At 44.8% G+C, this 26,349-nt stretch overlaps 1 protein-coding gene across 2 annotated transcripts in view; it reads right to left on the reverse strand.

The window, feature by feature from the left end:
• Positions 1-26,349, reverse strand: part of B4GALT4 (beta-1,4-galactosyltransferase 4) — a 146,853-nt gene that overhangs the window by 34,962 nt on the left and 85,542 nt on the right. For both annotated transcript variants that reach the window (XM_082244601.1, XM_082244602.1), the window contains exons 3-4: positions 23,516-23,748; positions 18,807-18,994 (exon numbers count right to left, since the gene is read on the reverse strand). In XM_082244601.1, coding sequence (XP_082100727.1) covers positions 18,807-18,994; positions 23,516-23,748 — 421 coding nt within the window. The remainder of the gene's footprint in view (positions 1-18,806; positions 18,995-23,515; positions 23,749-26,349) is intronic.

Raw genomic sequence — 26,349 nt, forward strand, 5'->3', positions numbered from 1 at the left:
CACTCCCCCCCCCCTCCTAAAGGCCAGCCCAGTATAGTGGACTTATCCCCCTTTTCACATGAACATAGAGTGAAGAGGGATTAGAACCCCTGTCAGTGTTTATTGCTGTCTGTGTCCCCTGTTAAGGAGAGTCTTCCTCTCTATTGGCCCAGTTTACCATTATCATTTAACCACTTCAGCCCCGGAAGGTTTTACCCCCCCCCCCTTAATGACCAGGCCATTTTTTGCGATTCGGCACTGCGTTGCTTTAACCGACAATTGTGCGGTCGTGCGACGCTGTACCCAAATACAAATTCTTTTAGTGGTATTTGATCACCTCTGCGTTTTTTTCGTTTTTGCGCTATAAACAAAAAAGAGCGTCGATTTTGAAAAAACACCAATAATTTCTACTTTCTGCTATAAAACATTCCCAATAAAAAAAATGTTAAAAAATCTAATTTTTTTTTATCAGTTTAGGCCAAATTTGTATTCTGCTACATATTTTTGGTAAAAAAAAAAAAAAAAAAAAATCGCAAAAAGCGTATAATAATTGGTTTGCGCAAAAGTTATAGCGTTTACAAACTACAGGATAGATTTATAGACTTTTTATTAGTAATGGGGGCGATCAGCGATTTTTAATCGAGACTGCGACATTGCGGCGGACAAATCTGACACTTTTTGACACTTTTTGAAGACCAGTGACATTAACACAGTGATCAGTGCTAAATAATATGCACTGTTACTGTATAAATGACACTGGCAGGGAAGGGGTTAACACTGGGGGTGATCAAGGGGTTAAATGTGTTCCCTAGATGTGCTTACTAACTGTGTGGGGGGATGGATTGAACAGAGGCAGAGAGAGATCAGTGATTCAGCTTAGCTGAATGACACAATCTTTCCCTGCCTGACAGGAGAGCTGTCTTACATTGTTTACATTCCAGACAGCTCTCCTGTCAGTTTTGCCAAAGATCGTGGGAGGCCGGCGGCGATCGAGCTCGCTCCTCCCGCAGTCTGCCTCCTGCTGTGTCTAATCACAGCGGGAGCGCGACTCCAAAGCCGCGTGCACATAATCACGTAGATCTACGGGATTATGCGCAGCCGAGCTGCTCTGCTGCAGTAAACCTGGGTGAGGTAGTTGAGAAGTGATAAAAGTAAAAGAAAATCCAAAATTTTGGGTTGTCCCCAGAAAAGTAATTGATGGAAAATCTTCCAATGGGGACTCCATTTCTGGTGGCCTGGGAGCCCCCAAGGGATTCCCTTAATTTGCAGGGATTTCCTCTCCCTTCCTGTTTGGCTATGGGACAGGACCTGAAGGGAAATCTCTGCAATGGGACACAGATGGCAAAAAAAAAAAATCTGACAGGAGTATAACCCTCCCTTACTCTATCCAAAATGAAAAAAAAAACCAGAGACAGAGAATTTAATCAAAATAGCCTAGTGCATACAAACCCAGCAATGAACAAACAACCCAGGAAGGATAACCTTGAAAAACTGGTTCTCCACAAACCTATACAAACCAACAGAGGTTCAGCAAAATAGGACAATGCTGAGAGACACCTTCAAGGACTCTATACACCACCACAATGGATTTGAAATGAAACAAACAAGATGTGCTTTAACTGAAGACTTCCGGCTTTAATTTGAGGATATTTACATCCAAATCAGGTGAAAGGTGAAGGAATTACAACAGTTTGTATATGTGCCTCCCACTTTTTCAGGGACCAAAAGTAATGGGACAATTGGCTGCTCAGCTGTTCCGTGGCCAGGTGTGTGTTATTCCCTCATTATCCCATTTACAAGGAGCAGATAAAAGGTCCAGAGTTCATTTCAAGTGTGCTATTTGCATTTGGAATCTGTTGCTGTCAACTCTCAATATGAGATCCAAAGAGCTGTCACTATCAGTGAAGCAAGCCATCATTAGGCTGAAAAAAACAAAACAAACCCATCAGAGAGATAGCAAAAACATTAGGTGTGGCCAAATCAACTGTTTGGAACATCCTTAAAAAGAAAGAATGCACCGGTGAGCTCAGCAACACCAAAAGACCCGGAAGACCACGGAAAACAACTGTGGTGGATGACCGAAGAATTCTTTCCCTGGTGAAGAAAACACCCTTCACAACAGTTGGCCAGATCAAGATCACTCTCCAGGAGGTAGGTGTATGTGTGTCAAAGTCAACAATCAAGAGAAGACTTCACCAGAGTGATTACAGAGGGTTCACCACAAGATGTAAACCATTGGTAAACCTCAAAAACAGGAAGGCCAGATTAGAGTTTGCCAAACAACATCTAAAAAAGCCTTCACAGTTCTGGAACAACATCCTATGGACAGATGAGACCAAGATCAGCTTATACCAGAGTGATGGGAAGAGAAGAGTATGAAGAAGTAAAGGAACTGCTCATGGTCCAAAGCATACCACCTCATCAGTGAAGCATGGTGGTGGTAGTGTCATGGCGTGGGCATGTATGGCTGCCAATGGAACAGTGCCATTGAAGTTGCTGGTGCCCCCAATATCACAGTGCCATTACTGCTGCTGGTGCCCCCAATATCACAGTGCCATTGAAGCTGTTGGTGCCCCCAATATCACAGTGCAATTGCTGCTGCTGGTGCCCCCAATATCACAGTGCCATTTCTGCTGGTGTCCCCAATATCACAGTGCCATTAAAGCTGCTGGTGCCCCCAAAATCACAGTGCCATTAAAGCTGCTGGTGCCCCCAATATCACAGTGCCATTAAAGCTGCTGGTGCCCCCAATATCACAGTGCCATTACTGCTGCTGGTGCCCCCAATATCACAGTGCCATTGAAGCTGCTGGTGCCCCCAATATCACAGTGCAATTGCTGCTGCTGGTGCCCCCAATATCACAGTGCCATTGCTGCTGGTGTCCCCAATATCACAGTGCCATTAAAGCTGCTGGTGCCCCCAAAATCACAGTGCCATTAAAGCTGCTGGTGCCCCCAATATCACAGTGCCATTAAAGCTGCTGGTGCCCCCAATATCACAGTGCCATTACTGCTGCTGGTGCCCCCAATATCACAGTGCCATTGAAGCTGCTGGTGCCCCCAATATCACAGTGCAATTGCTGCTGCTGGTGCCCCCAATATCACAGTGCCATTTCTGCTGGTGTCCCCAATATCACAGTGCCATTAAAGCTGCTGGTGCCCCCAAAATCACAGTGCCATTAAAGCTGCTGGTGCCCCCAATATCACAGTGCCATTAAAGCTGCTGGTGCCCCCAATATCACAGTGCCATTACTGCTGCTGGTGCCCCCAATATCACAGTGCCATTGAAGCTGCTGGTGCCCCCAATATCACAGTGCAATTGCTGCTGCTGGTGTCCCCAATATCACAGTGCCATTGCTTCTGCTGCTCCCAGTCACACATACCAGAATTGCAGTAAAGTCAAGCCAGATGTTTTTCCAATGATCAGTCTGCCTCCCTCTCTTTCTCGTTCTGGTCTGCTCCTCTGCTCCACGTGCATTGTTCTTTCGGGAGGCGGGGAAGGGCTTTATAGGGGCGGCAACTTCCTCCGACGCTGCCGCCCCTATGGAAACCCGTACTATGCCGATCGCATAGTACTGCGCATGCGCGAGATTTTGCGGTGCATTCTGGGTAGCCAGAATGAACTGCAATCAGGAAGAAGGCAATAAAGGATTACACTGCAAAGATGGCCGCGCTCAGACACCGTTTTTAAAAGAATTAGAATTTCACACAAATCATACACTATAGAACTAATATGGGAATAGCAGTTATTTAACCACTTACCGACCGCTCACATTGAGCGTACTGCGGCAAAGTGGCTCGTTATCATCCAGCGACGTAGGTCTACGTCGCTGGACTCCTCCCCTCGTGGGCGGGCCGCCGGAGGCTCGCTCCGGCTGTATTCAGACACAGCGGGAGTCGGGCCAGGCGAGGAGAAGCGGTGATCACCGCCGCTCTTCCCCGATCGTCGGGGAAAGAGTGAGGAAATCCGCCCGCTTGTGTAAACAAAGCGGGCGGATCTCCTATGTGACAGGCAGGGACAGATTACAGGATTCAGCATAGCTGAACCTGTGATCTGTGCCTGTGTCACACAGTCCCCTCCCCCCACACACGTCAGTAAGCACCAGGCATACATTAACCCCTTGATCACCAATTAAAGTTAACCCCTTCCCTGCCAGTGTCATTATTACAGTAACAGTGCATATTTATAGCACTGATTACTGTAGTAATGTCACTGGTACCCCCAAAAGTGTCAAAAATGTCAGTTAGGGGTCCGATCTGTCCGCCGCAATGTCGCAGTCCTGCAAAAAAAAAAAATCACAGATTACCGCCAGATTGCCGCCATTACTAGTTAAAAAAAAAAACAATAAAAATGACATAAATTTCCCTTAGTTAGTAAACGCAATAACTTTTGCGCAAACCATTCAAAATACGCTTATTGCAATTTTTTTTACCAAAAATATGTAGCATAAAACAAATTGGCCTAAAATATTAAAACATTTTGATTTTTACATTTTTTGGGGGGGGGGGGGGATTTCATATAAAAAAATGTGAAAAATACATTTTGGCCTAAATATATGACAAAAATTGAATATATTGGATATTTTTTAACTGTCAAAGTAGAAAAATATTGTTATTTTTTCAAAATTGTCGCATTTTTTTATTAATATCGCACAAAATGAAAAGCGCAGAGGTGATCAAATACCACCAAGAGAAAGCTCTGTTTGTGGGAAAAAAATGACGTAAATTTTGTTTGGGTACGGAGTTGCATGACCGCGCAATTGTCAGTTAAAGTCGCACAGTGCCGAATCGCAAAAAGTGGCCTGGACGTAGAGCAGGAAAATCCTCCGGTCCTAAAGTGTTAAAGGGGCGATGGATTACTATTGATGGAGTATTTTTTGCTAAAAAACGTTTCTGAGGCCGGAACTCCGCTTTAAAGGCCATAAAAACCCCAAGACAATTAACTAACCTTATTGTTCCAAGGTTGAAATTGTCTATCCCAGAGACAACCAGTGTTTACTCCGCTTGAGTACAGTCAACTCATTATGAGTACAGTCAACACTGGATCCAAATAAGTCATTACCTTCCCAAATGAAACCAGTACAAGCCAAGCTCAGAAAGGAAAATCTCAGAGAAATATAGTAACAAATTATTAGGGGTGCGCATCTCCACTGGTCTCACAATTCGATTAGATTACGAATATCCTGTCAACGTTTTGATTCGATTCCCCGATGCATCACAATTAATGCCCACGGTTTTTATCCAAAAATTAAAGCAGTCAGAAGAACTCCATATTTTGCTCTTAGCGCAATATCCTATTTGGGGAGGGTATTTCTCTTAACTATCCAAAAGGAGGAATACAAGTTATTCCCTTTCAGTTCAATAAAGAGAACAGAGGGGCATTCTTTACATGTAGAGGAAAAAATAGAAAGGCTTCTTTGCTGTAAGAGCTGTGAACATGTGGAATAGACTGACTCTCTCACAAGCTAGTTCTGGGCTGCTCAGTATATTGTTTTAACAAAGACCTGAAATGCATTCCTGTCCTAAATGCACAAAATATAAGTGAGAGAGGGATGGTGGTGGAGGAATGGGATCAGGAAGAGGGATTGTGGTGGAGGAATGGGATCAGGAAGAAGGATTGTGGTTAAGGAATGGAATCAGGCAGATGGATGGTGGTGGTGGTGGAACTGGATCAGGCAGAGGAAGGGGGGTGGAGAAATGGGATCAGGCAGATGGATGATGGTGGACGAATGGGATCAGGCAGAGGGATGGTGTTGAAGGAATGGGATCAGGCAGGGGGATGGTGGTGGAGGAATGGGATCAGGCAGAGGGACGGTGGTGCAGGAATGGGATCAGGCAGAGGGATTGTGGTGGAGGGATGACATCAGAGAGAGGGATGGTGGTGGATGGATGGGATCAGACAGAGGGATGGTGGTGGAGGAATGGCATCAGGCAGAGGGGGTGGAGAAATGGGATCAGGCTGGGGGGGGTGGTGGAGGAATGGGATCAGGCAGATGGATGGTGGTGGAGGGATGGGATCAGGCAGAGGCATGATGGTGGAGGAATGGGATCAGGCAGAGGCATGATGGTGGAGGAATGGGATCAGGAAGAGGCATGATGGTGGAAGAATGGGATCAGGCAGAGGGAGGGTGGTGGAGGAATGGATTCAGGCAGAGAGTTTGGGTTGGATAGATGGGATCAGGCAGAGGGATGGTGGTGGATGGATGGGATCAGACAGAGGGAGGGTGGTGAAGGAATGGGATCAGGCAGAGGAATGGTGGTGGATGGATGGGATCAGGCAGAGGGATGGTGGTGACGGTGGAATGGGATCAGGCAGAGGGATGGTGGTGACGGTGGAATGGGATCAGGCAGAGGGATGGTGGTGACGGTGGAATGGGATCAGGCAGAGAGATGGTGGTGATGGTGGAATGGGATCAGGCAGAGGAATGTTGGTGGAGGGATGGGATCAGTGACTGGCACTCACCTGCTCTCAAGGTCAGTCAGCTGACTTTCTGCTCCAGTGACCATCTGGAAGGGGAGGGTGTTTATTCACAAGGCAGGCTCCGCCGTTATGTTTCTCCAAAATCTCAGCATTGATGCAGAGTTGCGAACGTCTGAATCACGATGCATTGATGCATTTATATTCATCACCCCTTCAAATTATATATATCAAATTTTCGTTCCAGAAAGTGCTCGTGTGTCCATCCTAGGACTGTGTCATGACCACCCGATGGCTGGATCTTGTGCAGCGCACATTCTGGTGGCCCGACTTGGAGAAGTGTTGTAAACAATATGTTTTCTCCTGTACTGTTTGCACACGAAGCAAGGCAACCCGAAATAAGGCATGGGGCCTGCTCAGACCACCACCAGTCCCTGACAGACCATGGAATATGATTGCCATGGATTTCATCGTGGAACTTCCTCCATCAGACGGTTATTCTGCAATCTTCGTGGTAGTAGACCGTCTGTCGAAAATAGCTCACTTCATACCACTAAGAGGTACACCCTCCACGATTGAGACGGCGCAGGTCTTCATCAGAGAAATTGTAAGACTCCACGGGGTCCCAATGAAAATTGTGTCGGATAGAGATGTCCAATTTACTTCTCACTTCTGGAGAGCTTTATGTGATTCACTGAAAATCAAGCTGTCAATGTCCTCCGCATACCATCCCCAGACTAACGGGCAGACTGAGAGGACCAACCAGACCCTCGAGCAATATATCCGATGCTTCACCACCTTTGTTCAAGATGACTGGGTCTCGATACTACCATCAGCAGAGTTTGCATACAATAACGCCAAACACTCGGCTACAGGTCAGTCCCCATTCGATGCAGGTTTCACCCATCTTTCTTGCCCTGCTTTATTCCTGAACCTACAGTGCCAGCAGTCCGGAATATCTTGGAGTTCCTTAAGGACAACAAAAAAGTCTTACAGGATGCCATGACCAAGGCTCAGACCTTCAATAAAGAGTTATTTGACAAAAGAAGGAGAGGTGAGTTGGTTCTCCAGCCTGGCAACCTGGTATGGTTAGCCACCACCAACCTCCGATTGGCATGCCCTTCCAAAAAACTGGCACCCAAGTTTATTGGCCCATTCCCTGTGAGGAGAAAATTAAATGAGGTATCTTACGAACTGACGCTTCCCGATTCCCTCAAGATCCATCCAGTCTTCCACGTTTCACTCTTGAAACCTGCAGTACCCGATTCCTTTCCTGGTAGAAGTTCGTAACCACCTGCTCCTGTCACCATCAATGGGGATGAAGAATTTGAGGTGGACTACAATACCTGGTTAAGTGGAGGGGCTACGGCCCCGAAGAAAATTCCTGGGAACCGGTACAGAATTTCCATGCCCAGGACTTAATCGGGAATTTCTTCCGCAACCATCCCCACAAAAGGAACCTTTTGGGCACCCGGAGGTTGCCCTTAAGGGGGGGGCAATGTCAGGGACTCAATACCCTGCGCATGCGCACTGGCGTCGCTAACCGGCGAACGCCTATGTGCATGCGCTGAGGCTACCTTGGTAGAGTTCGAGGCTGCCTTGGTAGAGTTCGGGGCTGCCTTGGTAGAGTTCGGGGCTGCCTTGGTAGAGTTCGGGGCTGCCTTGGTAGAGTTTAAAGCTACCTTGGAAGAGTTTGAGGCTACCTTGGTAGAGTTCGAGGCTACCAAATTGGTGCCAAAACGGCCTATTTAAACACAGCTGTCACTCTAGTGATTGCTGTGTTGTCTTCAGCTCTCCTGTATCCTGTGCCTGTTATATCCGCTGTTCCTGTTTACCTGACCTGGCTTGTCTTTGGATTCTGATTACCTGCTGCCCGCCCTGACCTTGGCTTGTCCTGACTATCCTCCTGTCTCATCCTGATCTGTTTACCTGCTACCGGCTATTGGTCCTGGACCTGTTCCAGGCTCTCCCAGGGAATCCGGGGGGCCGCGACCTGGTGTTAGCAAGCAGCCAAATCCATCCCCACCATCTGGAGCCCTGGTGAAAACCGGCTAACACTTAGACTCCGCGCCTCTGGTGAACCTGTGCCACACCAGTTACCCGGTAAGCCACGCCTCTTACGTCAGGCTCTGCCACAATACCCCGTGACACATGGCCAGGTGTTTGTTATTCCCTCATTATCCCATTTACAAGGAGCAGATAAAAGGTCCAAAGTTCATTTCAAGTGCGCTATTTGCATTTGGAATCTGTTGCTGTCAACTCTCAATATGAGATCCAAAGAGCTGTCACTATCAGTGAAGCAAGCCATCATTAGGCTGAAAAACAAAACAAACCCATCAGAAAGATAGCAAACACATTAGGTGTGGCCAAATCAACTGTTTGGAACATTCTTAAAAAGAAAGAACGCACCAGTGAGCTCAGCAACACCAAAAGACCCGGAAGACCACAGAAAACAACTGTGGTAAATGAACGAAAAATTCTTTCCCTGGTGAAGCAAACACCCTTCACAACAGTTGGCCAGATCAAGAACACTCTCCAGGAGGTAGGTGTATGTGTGTCAAAGTCAACAATCAAGAGAAGACTTCACCAGAGTGAATACAGAGGATTCACCACAAGATGTAAACCATTGGTGAGCCTCGAAAACAGGAAGGCCAGATTAGAGTTTGATGGGAAGAGAAGAGTATGGAGAAGGAAAGGAACTGCTCATGATCCAAAGCATACCACCTCATCAGTGAAGAATGATGGTGGTAGTGTCATGGCTTGGGCATGTATGGCTGCCAATGGAACTGGTTCTCTTGTATTTATTGATGATGTGACTGCTGACAAAAGAAGCAGGATGAATTTTGAAGTGCTTCGGGCAATATTATCTGCTCATATTCAGCCAAATGCTTCAGAACTGATTGGACGGCGCTTCACAGTGCAAATGGACAATGACCCGAAGCATACTGCGAAAGCAACCAAAGAGCTTTTTAAGGGAAAGAAGTTGAATGTTATGCAATGGCCAAGTCAATCACCTGACCTGAATCTGATTGAGCATGCATTTCACTTGCTGAAGACAAAACTGAAGGGAAAATGCCCCAAGAACAAGCAGGAACTGAAGACAGTTGCAGTAGAGGCCTGGCAGAGCATCACCAGGGATGAAACCCAGCCTCTGGTGATGTCTATGCGTTCCAGACTTCAGGCTGTAATTGACTGCAAAGAATTTGCAACCAAGTATTAAAAAGTGAAAATTGATTTATGATTGTTAATCTGTCCCATTACTTTGGGTCCCTTAAAAAGTGGGAGGCACATATACAAACTGTTGAAATTCCTACACCGTTCACCTGATTTGGATGTAAATACCCTTAAATTAAAGCTGGAAGTCTGCAGTTAAAGCACATCTTGTTTATTTAATTTCAAATCCATTGTGGTGGTGTATAGAGCCAAAAAGATTAGAATTGTGTCAATGTCCCAATATTTATGGATATTTATGGATAGGTTCACACTGCACCTACCCACAAGCAGGGAAGGAGCGAGGCCAGGGGTCACCGCTGGCAGGAGGGAGGCCAGGGTCACCGCTGGCAGGAGGGAGGCCAGGGGTCACCGCTGGCAGGAGAGAGGCCAGGGGTCACCGCTGGCAGGAGAGAGGACAGGGGTCACTGCTGGCAGGAGAGAGGACAGGGGTCACCGCTGGCAGGGCACAGCTCTTTCTCCCATCCCTGCATGGTACGCAGCCTGAGCACAGGCAGCAAGATCTCCTCCTCCCCACACAGCATACACTGTAGCTGAAATCCAATTTCCTTACACACAGCTATGGTCTGCACAGTGTGTAACTAGCTACTGTGTTGCAGTTCTGACCTGTGAAATTCCCTGGTTGGAATGGCAGCTCAGCTGCAGTAGCCAGCAATGCAATATGCAGATCATAGCTGTGTGTAAAGGAATTAGATTTCAGCTGCAGTGTGTGCTATGTGGCGAGGAGGGGATCTTTATGCCTGTGCTCAGACTGTGTACCGTGCAGGAATGAGAGATGGCCTGGCACACCATCAGGGGATGGGGGGCGCAGCCCACCCCAGGACCCCCCCTAGACCTGGCCATGGTGAGTATCCTGGGAATAGGTATTGTTAGTATACAGTATGCATTTTCCTTCTACAGGGTAGTTATTATAGGTGTTAGAATGGGGGTAAAAGCTATTGGGCTGGTGGGGATACTTCACAGTTCAGATCTTAGTCGAAACGGGACCTGCAATCAATTACATTATGGGCATTATAGAGCAAGCTGCTCCAAGATCGTAGCATCAACTAGAGGGAAGTCTTCCAGCAACAAGTCCCTCTGCAGCTCTAAAATGCCATGTGACCAAATGCTGAGAGCGGTGAAAAGGCGTTTCACACTAAGCCATGTTATTTATCTTACCACCATCCACTTTTCCCCATGACCTTAAATCACTTTGCATTGTACATTTTCTTTAAGCCACAAAAAATTGTCCCCACCATGTAAATGCTAGTTCACGGGGTTCGGGGTTCCCCCCCCCCCCCCCCCCCAGGCCAGAGGTGTGGAGTCCTCCACTGGTTTGGGGAGGGACAAATGGCAAAAGAAGCTTGGACATCATTTGAGACAATGTGGTTGTGCATGCAGGTCTGAGTGTTGGTCAAGGTCTACGGCCATCTATACTCTTGTACTCTTACCCCTTCCACACATATATCCCTGCTGTGCTACAAAGTTGCACTTTTCAAGGTCTGCAAATTCAACAAACTGTCCCTGGTTAGGTGGAACGCAAGGTGGAATGCACGCTACGAGCGGCGCTTCCTGACTGTTTTACAGAAACCCTTCATAGTTAGCTCTACTGGAAGGACTACCAAATGTGAGTTTTTTATGATTGTACCATGCACTTTTACCCACTAAATACATCTGCAAAATGATGCCTTTATGTGTTTGAATTTCCTGAGCATTTCATTCCATCGGGGTGAACTTTATATGACGGGGCTCATTATACCCAACGGATCCATACCTCATCACTTGGTAGCCTAGGAGGCACATTTTCAGCTCTGTAGGTCCTGGTGGCCTGAATAACTCTGGTAAGTGGCCAATACTTACCGAGGTGGAGGAGCACAACATACCCACATATCAGCACCTTTATTGAAGCAGGGATCACTTTATGAGGGAATGAGGAGACCACCACCCCGTTTTGTTTAAAGAAATATGAACTATTCTATATTTTGCACTTAATCAACTCTTTATATAAATTTAACACGTTTACACATTTACTTTGAGCACTTTGGAATGCATTGCACATTACGTAATTATGGCACAGTGTTCTATTAAATAATGGAATAACATATGTGAATGTTTAATTAAGATACCTGAATACCTTATTTTGCACAGTTATCGTACTTTATGCACCATTGCAAATTCGCACATATCCATTTGCATGTTGGAAGCGCCTTTTTTTTTACATTTTTTTGCACTTTTTCAATACTATAGTCACTTTATATATATTTATTCATTGTATGGTTCAAAAATATTTCTGTGTACTAAAGGGTAATAGTGCCTCATCATATACAACACTTTATTTAACCACTTACCGCAAACTGACCTATATATACGTCGGCAGACTTTGCGGTGTAATACTGGGATGATGCCTCTAGCTAGAGGCACCATCCCGGTACCGTGGTTTACAGCCAACGGTCAGATTTCCGTCCGTAACGACCGCCCCCCCCCCCCCCCCACTTCCGCCGCCTTCCGTGACTTCGCCCGGGCCTCCCGTCCCACCAGGAGACCCGAGCATCCAGCCGGCATGTCAGCCGGCTGGATGGAGTCCCGATCAAAGCCGGAAGTGGCTTTGATCGGGTCTCCGATGACGTAACCCGGAGGCGGCGCCCATGATGTCACTTCCGGGTTACTCTGCTGCAAAAGGCGGCAAATTTAAAAAATGGCTGTATGCAAAAATGCAGTTTTCGGCGTTTTGCATACATGGAAGTGTAGTGGAGGGGTTTGGGGTCTTTTAGAGCCTTGATCCCTCCATAAAGAGTACCTGTCACTGCATATTGGTGTCACAAGGGATGTTTACATTGCTTGTGACAGCAATAAAAGTGATCAGATTTTTATTTTTTTTTTTAAACCTGTAATAAAGTTAAAAAAAATAAAATAAATAGGAAAAAAAAAATTTTTGGGCCGCCCCGTCACGTTAGCTTGCGCACGAAAAATAACGTATACGGAAGTCGAGCCGCGAATGAAATCGCTGTTCAAATCACACATGTGAGGTATCGCCGCGATCGCCAGAGCGTGGGCAATAATTTAAAAAGAGAGCTACACTCTAACTCTAAACTGGTAACCGTTAAAAAAAATTTAAAGCATCGCCTATTGAGATTTCTATTGACCGTAGTTTGTCGCCATTCCATGGGTGTGCGCAATTTTAAACCATAACATGTTGGGTATCTATTTACTCGGCATGACATCATCTTTCACAATATACAAAAAATGGGCAAACTTTACTGTTTAGTATTTTTTAAATGCAGTGAAATGTGATTTTTCGTAATTTTTCCCAAAAAATGGCGTTTTAAAGACCGCTGCGCAAATACCGCGTGACAAAAAATATTGCAATGACCGACATTTTATTCTCCAGAGTCTTTGCTAAAAAAAATATATATAATGTTTGGGGGTTCTAAGTAGTTTTCTAGGAAAAAATACTGATTTTAACTTGTAAACAAAAAGTGTCCGAAATAGGCCTGGGGCTTAAGTGGTTAAGCATACACTTAAATTGATGGCAAAATGACCATACACATAGTACTAGAGGGTCGGCGCTGTATTTCATTGCCTATACATTCTGTGTCACTGCCCCGCCTACAGTGGGGACGCCCCCACCCTGAGCTTTCTCATAGTAGGTTATTCTGCCATGGAAGCTGCAATTACTGACCTCTGCTTCTAAATACGTTGACCCCCCCCCCCCCCTTGTTCCAAAACTTGATCCGGGCCTGAGAACTTTCTATTTCAATTGAGAAATTGATTTACTGACTTATAAAAGGAATAGGTCAACAAAGTTGTTCTTACAGAGTAAAAAAAGATTTATTGGAACCATTTACCACTCTCACGTAAACAGATCAAAGGATTTTTTTTTTTTTATTCCTCGGGTGAGCTGCCAGCCGAGAAATACAATTAAAGCTAAACATGAAGGTGTACAGCTCTGCAATCATTAACACATCATTAAATGTGCATTTTAAATGCAAGCAGTGTAAATACATGAACCTGTCCCACTGTCAGCCCCTTGCAGTCTCTGTACAGCAGGGTTGCAGTATGAGAAGTAGAAGCAGCACAAGGCGCTAAACAGTTCACTTAAAGAAAAGAATCGTGCTGGTAGGAGTAGAGAGCAGATAGAGATAAAGACAAGAGCTCATCAATGTGCTGCATTTACTTTCACTGTCCAGTCACAAGCTGGTGGCGGGTCCAGAATAACCTGGGTTCAAAAGAAGTGGGTTAAATGACGGTGGCAATCAGACTGAGGGCATCTAGCAGAGAGAAAAGTACCATGGTGAATTGCCTTGGCAGGGGGTGCTGGGATGTATCTCATGGCATGAAATCTCGCATTATTACACAGGAGCTAAGCTGTACTGTTTGTATTGAGGCCGTGCTCTGCCCAGCCTCCGCCCCGCCTCCTCTCAGTGAGCGAGGACTGAAAGCATTATATCCTCACTGAGCTCACTGAGAGGAGGCGGGGCGGAGCACGGCCTCAATACAATACATTCAGTACAGCTCACTGAGTAGAGGCAGGGCGGAGGCGGGGTAGAGCACGGCCTCAATACAAACAGCTCAGCTCCTGTGTAATAATGCGAGATTTCATGCCATCCCAGCACCCCCTGCGGACCCGAAAGTGAGGAGAGGATGAATAAAGAAGAAAATAAGGTATTTACTAGCAAAAAAAAAAAAAAAAAGTTTCCATTGGTAAAAGTAGTTTTAAAGGGGATTACATACATCTAAAGTTACTAAAATGGGTGGAACTCCACTTTAAGGACCAGGCCTATTCTGATACTTTTTGTTTACAAGTAAAAAAACTGTATTTTTATGCTTCAATTAACTTTAGTTCAAAGTTAATTTTAAATTTTAGCGGAGGCCCAAGAGAAAAAAATGGCAGTCCTTGCCATTTTTTATTTCACACGGTATTTGCGCAGCGGTTTTTCAAACGCAATACTTTGGGAACTTTAATTAATTAAAAAAAAAAAAAAACACATAATATAAACGCAATGTTTTATGAAATGATGTTATGCCAAGTAAATAGATACCTAGCATATCATGCTTTAAAAGTGCGCACACTCGTGGAGTGGCGCCAAACTACAATACTTAAAAATCTCTATAGGCGAAGCTTTAACATTTTTTACAGGTTACCAGTTTAGAGTTACAGAGGAGGTCTAGTGCTAGAATTATTGCTCTTGCTATGATAGCGATACCTCACATGTGCGGTGCGAACACCTTTTACATATGTGGGCATGACCTACGTATGCGTTCACCACTGCGCACGAGCATGGGGGAACAAAAGGCGCTTTAAACTTTTTTTTTTATTAACTTTTTTCATATTTATACTGCTCCTTAAAAATTATTTTTGATCATTTTTATTGCGATCACAAGAAATGTAAGCATCCCTCTTTATATGGAGAGATCTGGGGTTAATAAGACCTCACATCTCTCCTCTACATTGGAACAAAAAAAAAAAAAAAAACATTCCTCTAATGGAGTAGTCTTCAAACTGCAGCCGGTTGTGGCCCTTTGCTTGCACTTATCTGGCCCTTGGGGCACTATTCCACCAACTAACAATCATGGGGCACCATTCTCCCTACTGACACCATCAATAGGACACTATTCTTTTCATTGATATCAACTAGGGGGCATTATTCCTCCCATTAGGACAAACGATGGGGCACTTACTACTGCCACTGTCTACAGTACGGCCCCCCCTAAAGCCTGAAGGACAGTAAACTGGCCCTTAGAATTAGATTAGAATGTTTGGAGAAAAAATGGCCTTGTTTACATCAGCCGTGAACCGGAGGTGATGTCATGACATCGTTCCCGGGCTCCTAGGTCATAGAGTTGAGTGGAAGCCATCTTTTCTCTGCTAATCTTTTTGGCCAGCCGCCGCCACCACCGTATGGGTTCCGGGGCTTACCGATGAGCCAGGTAAGCTCAAGAACCACCGTAAAGTGGCAGTAGGGGGGACCCCTCCCGCCACTTCTAAAAGTGATCCAGCTGCAAACCAGACGCTTGGAACACTTTCAACAGAAGGAACAGTGGCTGGGGAAAAAAATGTAATTCTGGGTTTATGGCATCTAGCTGCAACCATAACCCCGGTACACTATAGAATCTTCACGTATTTTCCCCAGTTAGGCCCCTTTCACACATATGTGACGCAATTCTACCGCAATTTCACCGCGACTTTGCCGCGTTTTTGACGCGATTTTGAAAGCAATGGCAAGGCTATATGCCTCAAAACGCATTAAAATCGTAGCAAAGTAGTGCAGGAACTACTTTGAAATCGGTGCGACTTCAAAACGCACTGATATGAATGGGGCTCATTGAAAATAATGGAAAACGACTTATCATACGATTTTGCGGTCCAAAATCACGGGACAAGTCGCACTAGTGTGAATGGGGCCTTAGGCTTTTGGCAAGTGGCTTCAGTGAATATTGCAGCAAAAGCTGGTGTCGCTGGTTTATCTTTTAATATGTTTTTAATTTTTATCTGGTAAAGTGGTAGTAAACTCTACATTGGGCCTCCTGCATGTTTACACTATGATGTGCTAGTATGTACTGCATACTAGCACATTATGACAGGCTTATCTTTGAAACTGAGCCCTCCAGTGCCCTGTTGTCCCCACTCTTGGTGCTTCGATCTACACCCGGGTCTTCCTTCCAGGTTCACGCCCTCCGACCATCTGAATGGCCAGGTCGCAATGATGTCACTGTGCACAGGAATCACTGAAGGCAGAGAGCATTGCACAGTGATGTCATCAAATGAAGCCAATTTGAATATCTGATAAACGGCATGCTTTTAGGAGCTATTCATACTTACAGGTAAGACTTACTTTAAGACCTATTATTAAAATAGGAGTTTACGAACACTTTAAATGCTGGTGAGGAATACAAGTGAGACCCGGACATTCATCCGCCCCTCTCCTCCCTCTCTCTGTTTAGAGAAAGGCTTGTATTCTTTGAGAAGCGGAGGAGTTGAAGAGAAAATGACCCCCTATTATTACTGTACAAGTGAGCCAAGGGATCAAAGCCGACAGTGGTATGTGGCGTAATACAACTAAAAATTTGAGCATCCCCAGCAACGAACATAGTATATCAAGTTCTTCTGGTTCATTCTGTGATAGTAAAGGCCCTGCCACTGGATGAATGGAAGTATAAATTACACAGAACTCTCAAAGTTACACTTTGAGAAGCTCCAAACTGTGCAGAGAAGACTGGGTTTCTATTTTCTTTTGGTTTGGTAATCCCGGGTCGGGGGCCTGGAGCTTGAAGGCTTCAAAGTGTCTTGGGTGGCACGAAGCCTTCATTCCTATGTCCAGATCTTATTGGAGACCTGCGGGTGTTTTGAGTGTGCAGCTCGTTATAAGCAAGGCTTGGGTAAAACTCAGGGGCCCGGTCAGGACAGTACTGTGTGCTCCAGCCAGGGGAAGTGTGAGAAAGACTACTTACCCACAGAACTTGGAGAGTTAGGATAGCCATAGGCGTACACAGGGTGTGCAACACAAAGTGCTGCGCAGATCCCTCTCTGCTGCCCCCTGGTACCGATCACTCATTGTGTTCATTCATAACTGAAGCATAGTAAACAGAGTTTGTGAATGAACAGAAAGCCGCACAAAGCACTTCCCATTCATTCAGTGCCCAGAGCAGAGGAAGGGACTGAGGAAGTTCTGTCTTCAGTTCCTTTCTATGTCTCAAAGGAGAGACATCAGGTACCTGTGTAAACCCCTAATATTTCACCAAAGCCCCCCAAAACTGTAAAAAAAAAAAATACTCCCTCCCTCTGCGGTCAATCAAATCCAGTGACAAGAGTCCTACTGTCTGTGTCAATGGACTCAGCAGCAGGACTTGGAAGTGGGCCCGCACAAGTTCCCCCAGGGAAAGCGGCTTACCATGGGGGCACCCAATGAAGAGGAGTGACCTGGAGGGACGGCAGGGCACCATAGAAGAAGAGAATCAGGGCTGCTGTGTGCAAAACGAATACACAGAGCAGGTAAGTATAGGCATGTTTGTTACTCTTATTTTTTTTTTTTAAACGTGGGTTTCCAACCACTTTAAAATTATTAGTGTACCTAAAATTGTCCCTGGGTGATGCTTTAAAGCCTTTACAGGTTTGGCTTTAGTCATAAATTAGGACCATAAAATTACTGGCATCATGCTAACGTTTACATATGTGTGCCGTACATATGAGTGGGCATTTGCATGTATGCACAGAGCAAGCGTGGGGGGGGCACACATATATATTTCTTTATTACGGATTGACCGACTATATCGGGGGCCGATATGCACTTTCCCCGATATATCGGAATCGGTTACCGATATTGCGGATATATCGGGAAATTGCTTGTACCGGAGTGATGACTGCAGCTAGAGGCATCACCCCGGTACCGGTGTCCATAGCCGACGGTCGGATGTCTTGTAATGACAACCGATGCGGCTGAGAAGCCACTCGGCTGTCATTACAAGGAGCGAGAGGGGACATCCGCGGCTCGCCTGGATCTGCCGTCCCACCGGGAAACCCGGGCAACCAGCCTGCACGGCTGCTGAAGACCCGATCAGAGCCGAATGAACCTGTCATGACATCACTTCCGGGTACTCTGCGCCAAATTAAAAAAATTGACAGCATTAAAAACAGCCAAACTTGGCGTTATGAATGCTTTTAATTGCAGAGGAGGGGTTTGGGGTATTTTAGACCCCCAAGATCCCTCCACAAGAGTACCTGTCAAAAAAAAAAAAAAAGTAATGTACGAAAATGTCGGCCGATACCGATATGCAATGACCAAAATATCGATATCGGCCACCTGGATCACATTTACCTGACAGCTGATCACCATAAGAATAAAAACTGTACCAGGATCATGGCTGCAATGGAGTTCTAATCCTCCTCCACTCTATTTAAAATGTTAAAGAAAAAATTTGGAGTAGAGATACATTTTATGTTTGGCCTGCGCATCTAGACATCAATCTGGTCACGATAACAAAGCCAACCTGAATTTTTCCTATGTATGCAAAGCTCATTTATAATAAATTATGACTTATAATTCAAACAGTAGAGTAGCCCTCTTGCAGCTGAGGTGAGGGGAGCTCCACTGACCTAAACATGTGCAAAATTCTTTCTTCTCTCCTATAAAAAATAATTAAATATTTCACAGAACTTTTCACAGTCTCAAACAAAAAAATGGTTGTACTATGTGCTTTCCTACTTGTATCCGGTGACGTTGCGGCCAACCACCAGGTGTTTGGGCTCGGTGTCGCACAGGTAGGTGTTGAAATCGTTCTCAGGTACCAAGTCCACATCATGTAAGATGAAACAGTCCCATTTCTCTTCTTTCAATGCTTCTAAGTACCCCACGTTGAGTAACTTGGCTCTGTTGAATTTTCCATCACCAGCCTGCAGAGACAATGACAGGGATACTTTTTCTTGATCACTAAGACAAGCAATTAAAGATATAATTTTAAAGCAATAATTCTCAACCAGGGTGCCATGGGGCCTTAGGGTTCCTTTGCTGGTTGTTACGGGCTGCCTAAACTCTGGCTGATTGATCTATCATTTGATGGTACTTTCATAGATCTAGGGCCAAGGACACTGAGGAGAACCAGCTGCAGATACCAATGATCTTTTTTTAGCTGTCTGTGAGGGTGGTTTACTGACCACCAATGTAAGAGACAAATTCTTTCCACTGACCACCAATGTAGCGGCCCTTCTTCCCACTGATGCCCAATGTAAGGTGCATGCTTTCCAATGACCACCAATGTAAGCAGCGTTCTTCCCACTGAACACCAATGTAAGGAGCGTTCTTCCCCCTATCAATGTAAGGAACGTTCTTTCACTGGCCACCAAGAACAGGAACATTCTTCCCACTGACCACCAATGTAAGGAACATTCTTCCCACTGGCCACCAATGTAAGGACCATTCTTCCCACTGACCACCAATGTAAGGAACATTCTTCCCACTGGCCACCAATGTAAGGACCATTCTTCCCACTGGCCACCAATGTAAGGACCACTAATCCTTGTTTCCACAACAACCCCCAAATTTTCAAAATCCAGATGTCATAGAGACAGAAAGTGAGGTGAAATCTTCTGAACAGGGGTACAGACAGCAAAACAAATGGTACAGGGGTGTTAACCCTTCCCTATGCTATCCAAAAAACGTAAAAATTATTCTTTTGGCTGGGGCTACACTAACAAAAAATTTACCTGTTCGGACTTACAAACAAATTCAACTTAAGAACAAACCTACAGTCCCTATCGTGTTTGTAACCAGGGGACCGCCTGTACATATGATCCTCTAACTCAAGTGCAAACAAATCCACCACCGGTTTGTGATAATCCCAACGCCTCTTACCAGAGCAAATGGATCAAATGTTATAATGGCTTAAAACTGCATGAGATGTCAGCAAAGACTGGATGATCACCAGGGGATAGATGGTCGTCACTTCACAATCAATATCAGAGTGGTACCAAACAAGAAAGACATATCTCCATCATTAAGTGCATAGTGAAGATCAGTGTCATTTATATTAAAAGCTCACAGATTCCACTGACAGCAGCTCCTATACACAAACAGGATGGATCAGCAGACTAATGGTGGCTCATAGTGCAATTCCGAATGTGGACGGATGCTGTAAATGGCCACACCCCAAATGTGAGTATTCTTCTCACTGACCACCAACGTAAGGAGCATTTTTCCCACTGATCACCAATGTAAGGAACATTCTTCCCACTGATCACCAATGTAAGGAGCATTCTTCCCACTGACCACCAATGTAAGGAGCATTCTTCCCACTGATAACCAATGTAGGGAGCATTCTTCCCACTGATAACCAATGTAAGGAGAATTCTTCCCACTGATCACCAATGTAAGGAGCATTCTTCCCACTGGCCACCAATGTAAGGAGCATTCTTCCCACTGATAACCAATGTAAGGAGCATTCTTCCCACTGATAACCAATGTAAGGAGCATTCTTCCCACTGATCACCAATGTAAGGAACATTCTTCCCACTGGCCACCAATGTAAGAAGCATTCTTCCCACTGACCACCAATGTAAGGAGCATTCTTCCCACTGATTACCAATATAAGGAGCATTCTTCCCACTGACCACCAATGTAAGGGACATTCTTCCCACTGATACCCAATGTAAGGAACATTCTTCCCACTGACCACCAATGTAAGGGACATTCTTCCCACTGATCACTGATGTAAGGAACATTCTTCCCACTGGCCACCAATGTAAGAAGCATTCTTCCCACTGATACCCAATGTAAGGAGCATTCTTCCATCTGACCACCAATGTAAGGGACATTCTTCCCACTGATCACCAATGTAAGGGACATTCTTCCCACTGATACCCAATGTAAGGAGCATTCTTCCCACTGACCACCAATGTAAGGAGCATTCTTTCCACTGATCACCAGTGTAAGGTCATTATTCCCACTGATCACCAGTGTAAGGTCATTCTTCTCACTGACCACCAATGTAAGGTCATTCTTCTAACTGACCACTAATGTAAGGAGCATTCTTCCCACTGATCACCAATGAAAGGAACATTCTTCCCACTAACCATCTTCCTAGCCATCAATGGAAGGAGCATTTTTCCCACTGAACCAATATGAATTGGTTTTAGCAGGGGTTTCTCGGGACCTGAAAATGATTTCAAGAGTTCCTTTCTAACAAAAAAGTTGAGAATGCCTTTTTCAAAATGAGAAACAGGTCAGCCACTGGTAACAGAAGGTCTTTGTACGCTATTACTACACACATTTGACTGAACAAGGTTGGAATTTGCATACCAGCATTCTACATGTTTGCGTAGAGTTGTATTGCCAACGTTGGAGGGCTTGTTTGATTACAATGGAAATTTTATCCATGGCTAACAATGTTTGTGGACATGTGTATGAAGCACACGCAGCCAGGTATGAGCACAATAAGTCTACTATGCTTGTCTAGCCTTTGTGCCAATGGGATACATATGTTTTTCCATCATGAATGATGTGTAATATGAGATACATTGAAGTCTTTATGGATCTTGTCTTTGAGGAGTCCATATATGTGTACTTCATCATTGTATTTGACCGGGGGGCTCCAAACATCATAAACAAAGGGCCAGCATTCTGTCCTTTAGACTTAAAAAAAACAAAAACAAAAAAAAAAAAAAAAACAGCGTTAGTGAAAATAAGCACTCCCTCAGAACTGGTGGTCAGTTGAAGTAAAAAAAAAAAAATGACATTACAAAATTACATGTTTTGTAGGGAAGGAATAGTGTCCCATTGTTGGCATTAGTGGGAGGAATAGTGTCCCATCATTGGTATTAGTGGGAGGATTAGTATCCCATCATTGGTGTCAGTGGGAAGAATAGTGCTCCATCACTGGTATTAGTGGGAGGAATAGTGTTCCATCACTGGTATTAGTGGGAGGAATAGTGTCCCATCATTGGTGTCAGTGGGAGGAATAGTGCTCCATCACTGGTATTAGTGGGAGGAATAGTGCTCCATCACTGGTATTAGTGGGAGGAATAGTGTCCCATCATTGGTGTCAGTGGGAGGAATAGTGCTCCATCGTTGGTATTAGTGGGAGGAATAGTGTCCCATCATTGGTGTCAGTGGGAGGAGTAGTGCCCCATCATTGGTATTAGTGGGAGGAATAGTGCTCCATCATTGGTATTAGTGGGAGGAATAGTGCTCCATCATTGGTATTAGTGGGAGGAATAGTGTCCCATCATTGGTATTAGTGGAAGGAATAGTGCCCCATCATTGGTGTCAGTGAGAGGAATAGTGTTCCATCATTGGTATTAGTGGGAGGAATAGTATCCCATCATTGGTATCAGTGGGAGGAATAGTGTCCCATCATTGGTATTAGTGGGAGGAATAGTATCCCATCATTGGTATCAGTGGGAGGAATAGTGTCCCATCATTGGTATTAGTGGGAGGAATAGTGCCCCATCATTGGTATTAGTGGAAGGAATAGTGCCCCATCATTGGTGTCAGTGGGAGGAATAGTGCCCCATCATTGGTGTCAGTGGGAGGAATAGTGTCCCATCATTGGTATTCGTGGGAGGAATAGTGTCCCATCATTGGTATTAGTGGGAGGAATAGTGTCCCATCATTGGTATTAGTGGGAGGAATAGTGCCCCATCATTGGTGTCAGTGGGAGAAATAGTGCTCCATCATTGGCATTAGTGGGAGGAATAGTGTCCCATCATTGGTATTAGTGGGAGGATTTTCTTAATTAATTTGTTGGACCTATAGAAACAGGTTTTTCCTATTTTTTTATTAGGTCAACTTCAGTTGGCTGTAAAACTTGACAAGTCAGTGCCTCACCTTACATGAGCTCCATCTATCTACCCTAGTATTTGGTCAGAGCTTACACAGGGCTAAGGACCTTTCCCTGCCCCCACATAAAAAGCTCTTGAGGCTGCCAATTGGTCACTCAAAGAGAGTGCTGCACCTGGCCCTTCCCTTTCATTACCTGGATTTCAGTTCTTTCAATCATGGGTGGTCAACATAACATGTGGGCATTCCCTAGGGTGGTCTACATATAAATGCAATCTGACTAGGATTGCCCACACCTCCAGACTGTCTTCCACCCATCAAGGCATTTTGATATTTGCATAGTTCCTCACATGTTTTAGCCCACTGCTTGCATCAGGGCTGAGGACTCTTGAGAAGATTCCTGAGGCAGGGTGCTGTGATCTTTTCAGAGAGCTATGTATAGCACCCTGCCGGCCCCTCCTACCATCCATAATTTGCCTGGATGGCATAGAGAAACACAAGGGCCAAGCGGTGATGTCACTAGGTCTAAAATAAGTTATGTAATGAAAATGGTTAAAATGAAAACGATTTTATTGAAGAAGGGAAAGATGGAACCAGGAAAGGCAAAACATAAGATAAAATTTCAGTCAGTGTGGTCTCACCTGATGAATGACGTAGATGCCGTAGTTCAGCTGCTGCCGCTGCAGGAAGGGATGGAGGTTGTCCAGTAGGTAGAGAAGGTGTTTCTCCCGGTTCCGATGTGGGATGAGAATAGCCACGCGTTGCTGGGCTCTGCAGCTGTCTGGGTGGTAGCGACCATTGTCCACATTTGAGTACTTTTTCTGTACTTTTTCTAAACTCAAGGAAGGGTCAAAAGAGAGTGGTATGGTCCCCTCTGCAAAATGAAAGGCCAGTAATGTAAAAGGAGGCCAGTAAGCAATAGCATGTATTCCCCGTCCTACCCTTTTATGCCTACACAGGCTTGAAAAGTTTAAATGCTGAATGAACAGGACATGCACTTTACAAGTATACAGCAAAAAGCCACGTAATTAACACTACAGTATACACAAATGCGATGGTTTCTCTTTCTCCTATATGATATTAACTTGGTCACAAAATTGACATTGCAATTTTTCAATGAGTCCCTCTGAGCTGAACCACTCCTTAGCTTCTTACATCACAGATGCCGGGATTTGAGATTTCCCCACAGCAGTTTGGGCCTTGACCCTCTCTCAAGACTTTAAAGCATAGCTCCAGCCAGAGAAGTTTGGTCTTTGGCAGGGCAGAAATGCAGGGATGTGATGGGGTGGGGGACAGGAGGGGAAGCTGCCCCAGGCAAAAAGATTGATATACTAAAATTGGAGAGTGTAAAATATGGTTTTTGGTAAATCAACCCCACAGTGTCTTTCATATGGGGGGATTGGACCACCAGGGATGTGAAGTGTTGGGCAGATCTCCTGTTCTGCCAGTCAACCTAGGCCACCCGACTGCATTGAGACCTCCATCAGCGGGGGATCACAAATATTATTTGTAAGCACAGAAACCAGCAGAGGAAGTCTTCCACTACTCACTTCCTCTGCGGCTCTAAAGAGATGACATCTATTGCAGAGTGCGGCACAGTAGTGCAAGATTCCCCCTGCTGGCTTCTGTATTTACAATTGACAGTGGTGGTTCAGTAGGCTGTCAAATCATGGTATTGAGGGGCCTATCTTAGCTGGCTGATTTGCTTCATGGGAAGTGGGAACCATTTGGGTGGTGAGCTACCTGCATTGGGAGGGGGAGCTCATGACAGTGGTGCACTCCAAGTATGTGTGCAAGTGGGGAATATGCATGTTCAACTAATGTGCTCTTGGTATAAGAAAGGGGGGCATATCTTGCATGGAGAGGGCAAAGGAGTGGGTCCCTTCTAGCATGGGGGGGGAAATCACCTGAGTGAAATGGTACTACCTTATGAGTTTATCAACTAAGTGCCTGCTCTACAAGCAGTTGAGAATTTCTGAACCGTATCCCCTCCTTATGCGGAATGCTGTACAAAAAATGTATTATTCAGTAGCTCTAGTCTGCATTTACATTGTTGCATTCCAGAATCTCTTTGTACATATTCATCCATAATGCGCCTCATTGCGTATTGTAGATGTGAATGTAAGCTCTTTAGCATACAAATGAGGCTTGTTCATACTAGAAGATTCATGTTAATGCATCTTGCCTTACAATGCATGGGACCAGGCCCATTGGAAATTCAATTTCTCATGTGCATGGATATCGCCAATGATGGAAAACAGAGTGACATGCATTACAACTCATCTGGTGTTAACAAGCCCACTTCGTTGGACTGCTAGGTTATATACGTAGCTGTGTAGTTGTAACTGCAGGCTATATTAGGATATACTGTTCCAGAATGACTGGCAGAACTGGCTATGTGAGAGGTCATTCCTGCTCCTATCCACTGAAGCAACCCCCATACATCAGTAAAATAAAGATCTTAGTAATGGGTTTTACTGCAATGCCTTTAAAATCTGTACTAAAGTCAAACCAAGCACAATAAAAAATGACCTTACAATTATAAAACAGACTATTATGTTGATATAGTGATTCTGGTTTAACTGCAGGTTGATGGGAAACAGTAGGAAAAGCAATGGTTTATTGCTGCACATGGAAATATCTTCACTTATTGGCATCAAGCTCCTTATTTAAACAAAAGGTAATGGTGCTACTACCCCAAAATCTCATATAGATAAGATGAGATCCAGATACCTGTGCCCGGACTCAGGTGGTACTTGCTTGAAATTAAAGGAATCATTTTATTTCTCCATTGAGACATTAAAATAAATCCTTAGTTTCAAGATAGTTTGGTGCCGTACTCTTACTTCATTACTGAATGTCTTCTCATTTATTCCCTGCAGCTACCACGTTGCACCAACTGCTTAGCCTTTAGGAGACTGTGGAGCCCTGAATAAAGGATCTCCTGTTCTGGCAGTCACACCGGGTCACCCAAAGCTATACTTCTTCAGCAAGGGACCCAACACAGGATTTGACAGCTCACCTGATCTTAGCTGTCACTTGTACACAGAAGCTGGCAGAGGAAGTCCTCAACTACTCACTTTCCTTGCTGTACTCTGCAATAGAGATCATCACTCCAAAGACATGCTGGTAGGTTAATTGGATCCTGTATACCAAAATTGTCCCTACTGTGTATGTACAGTTAGGTCCATAAATATTGGGACATGGACACAATTTGAATCTTTTTGGCTCTATACACCACCACAATGGATTTGAAATGAAACAAACAAGATGTGCATTAACTGCAGACTTTCAGCTTTAATTTGAGGGTATTTACATCCAAATCAGGTGAACGGTGTAGGAATTACAACAGTTTGTATACTGTATGTGCCTCCCACTTTTTAAGGGACCAAAAGTAATGGGACAGATTAACAATCATAAATCAAACTTTCACTTTTTAATACTTGGTTGCAAATCCTTTGCAGTCAATTACAGC

The sequence above is a fragment of the Pelophylax lessonae genome (assembly GCF_965119305.1).
Source record: "Pelophylax lessonae genome assembly, chromosome: 2".
NCBI lineage: Eukaryota > Metazoa > Chordata > Amphibia > Anura > Ranidae > Pelophylax > Pelophylax lessonae.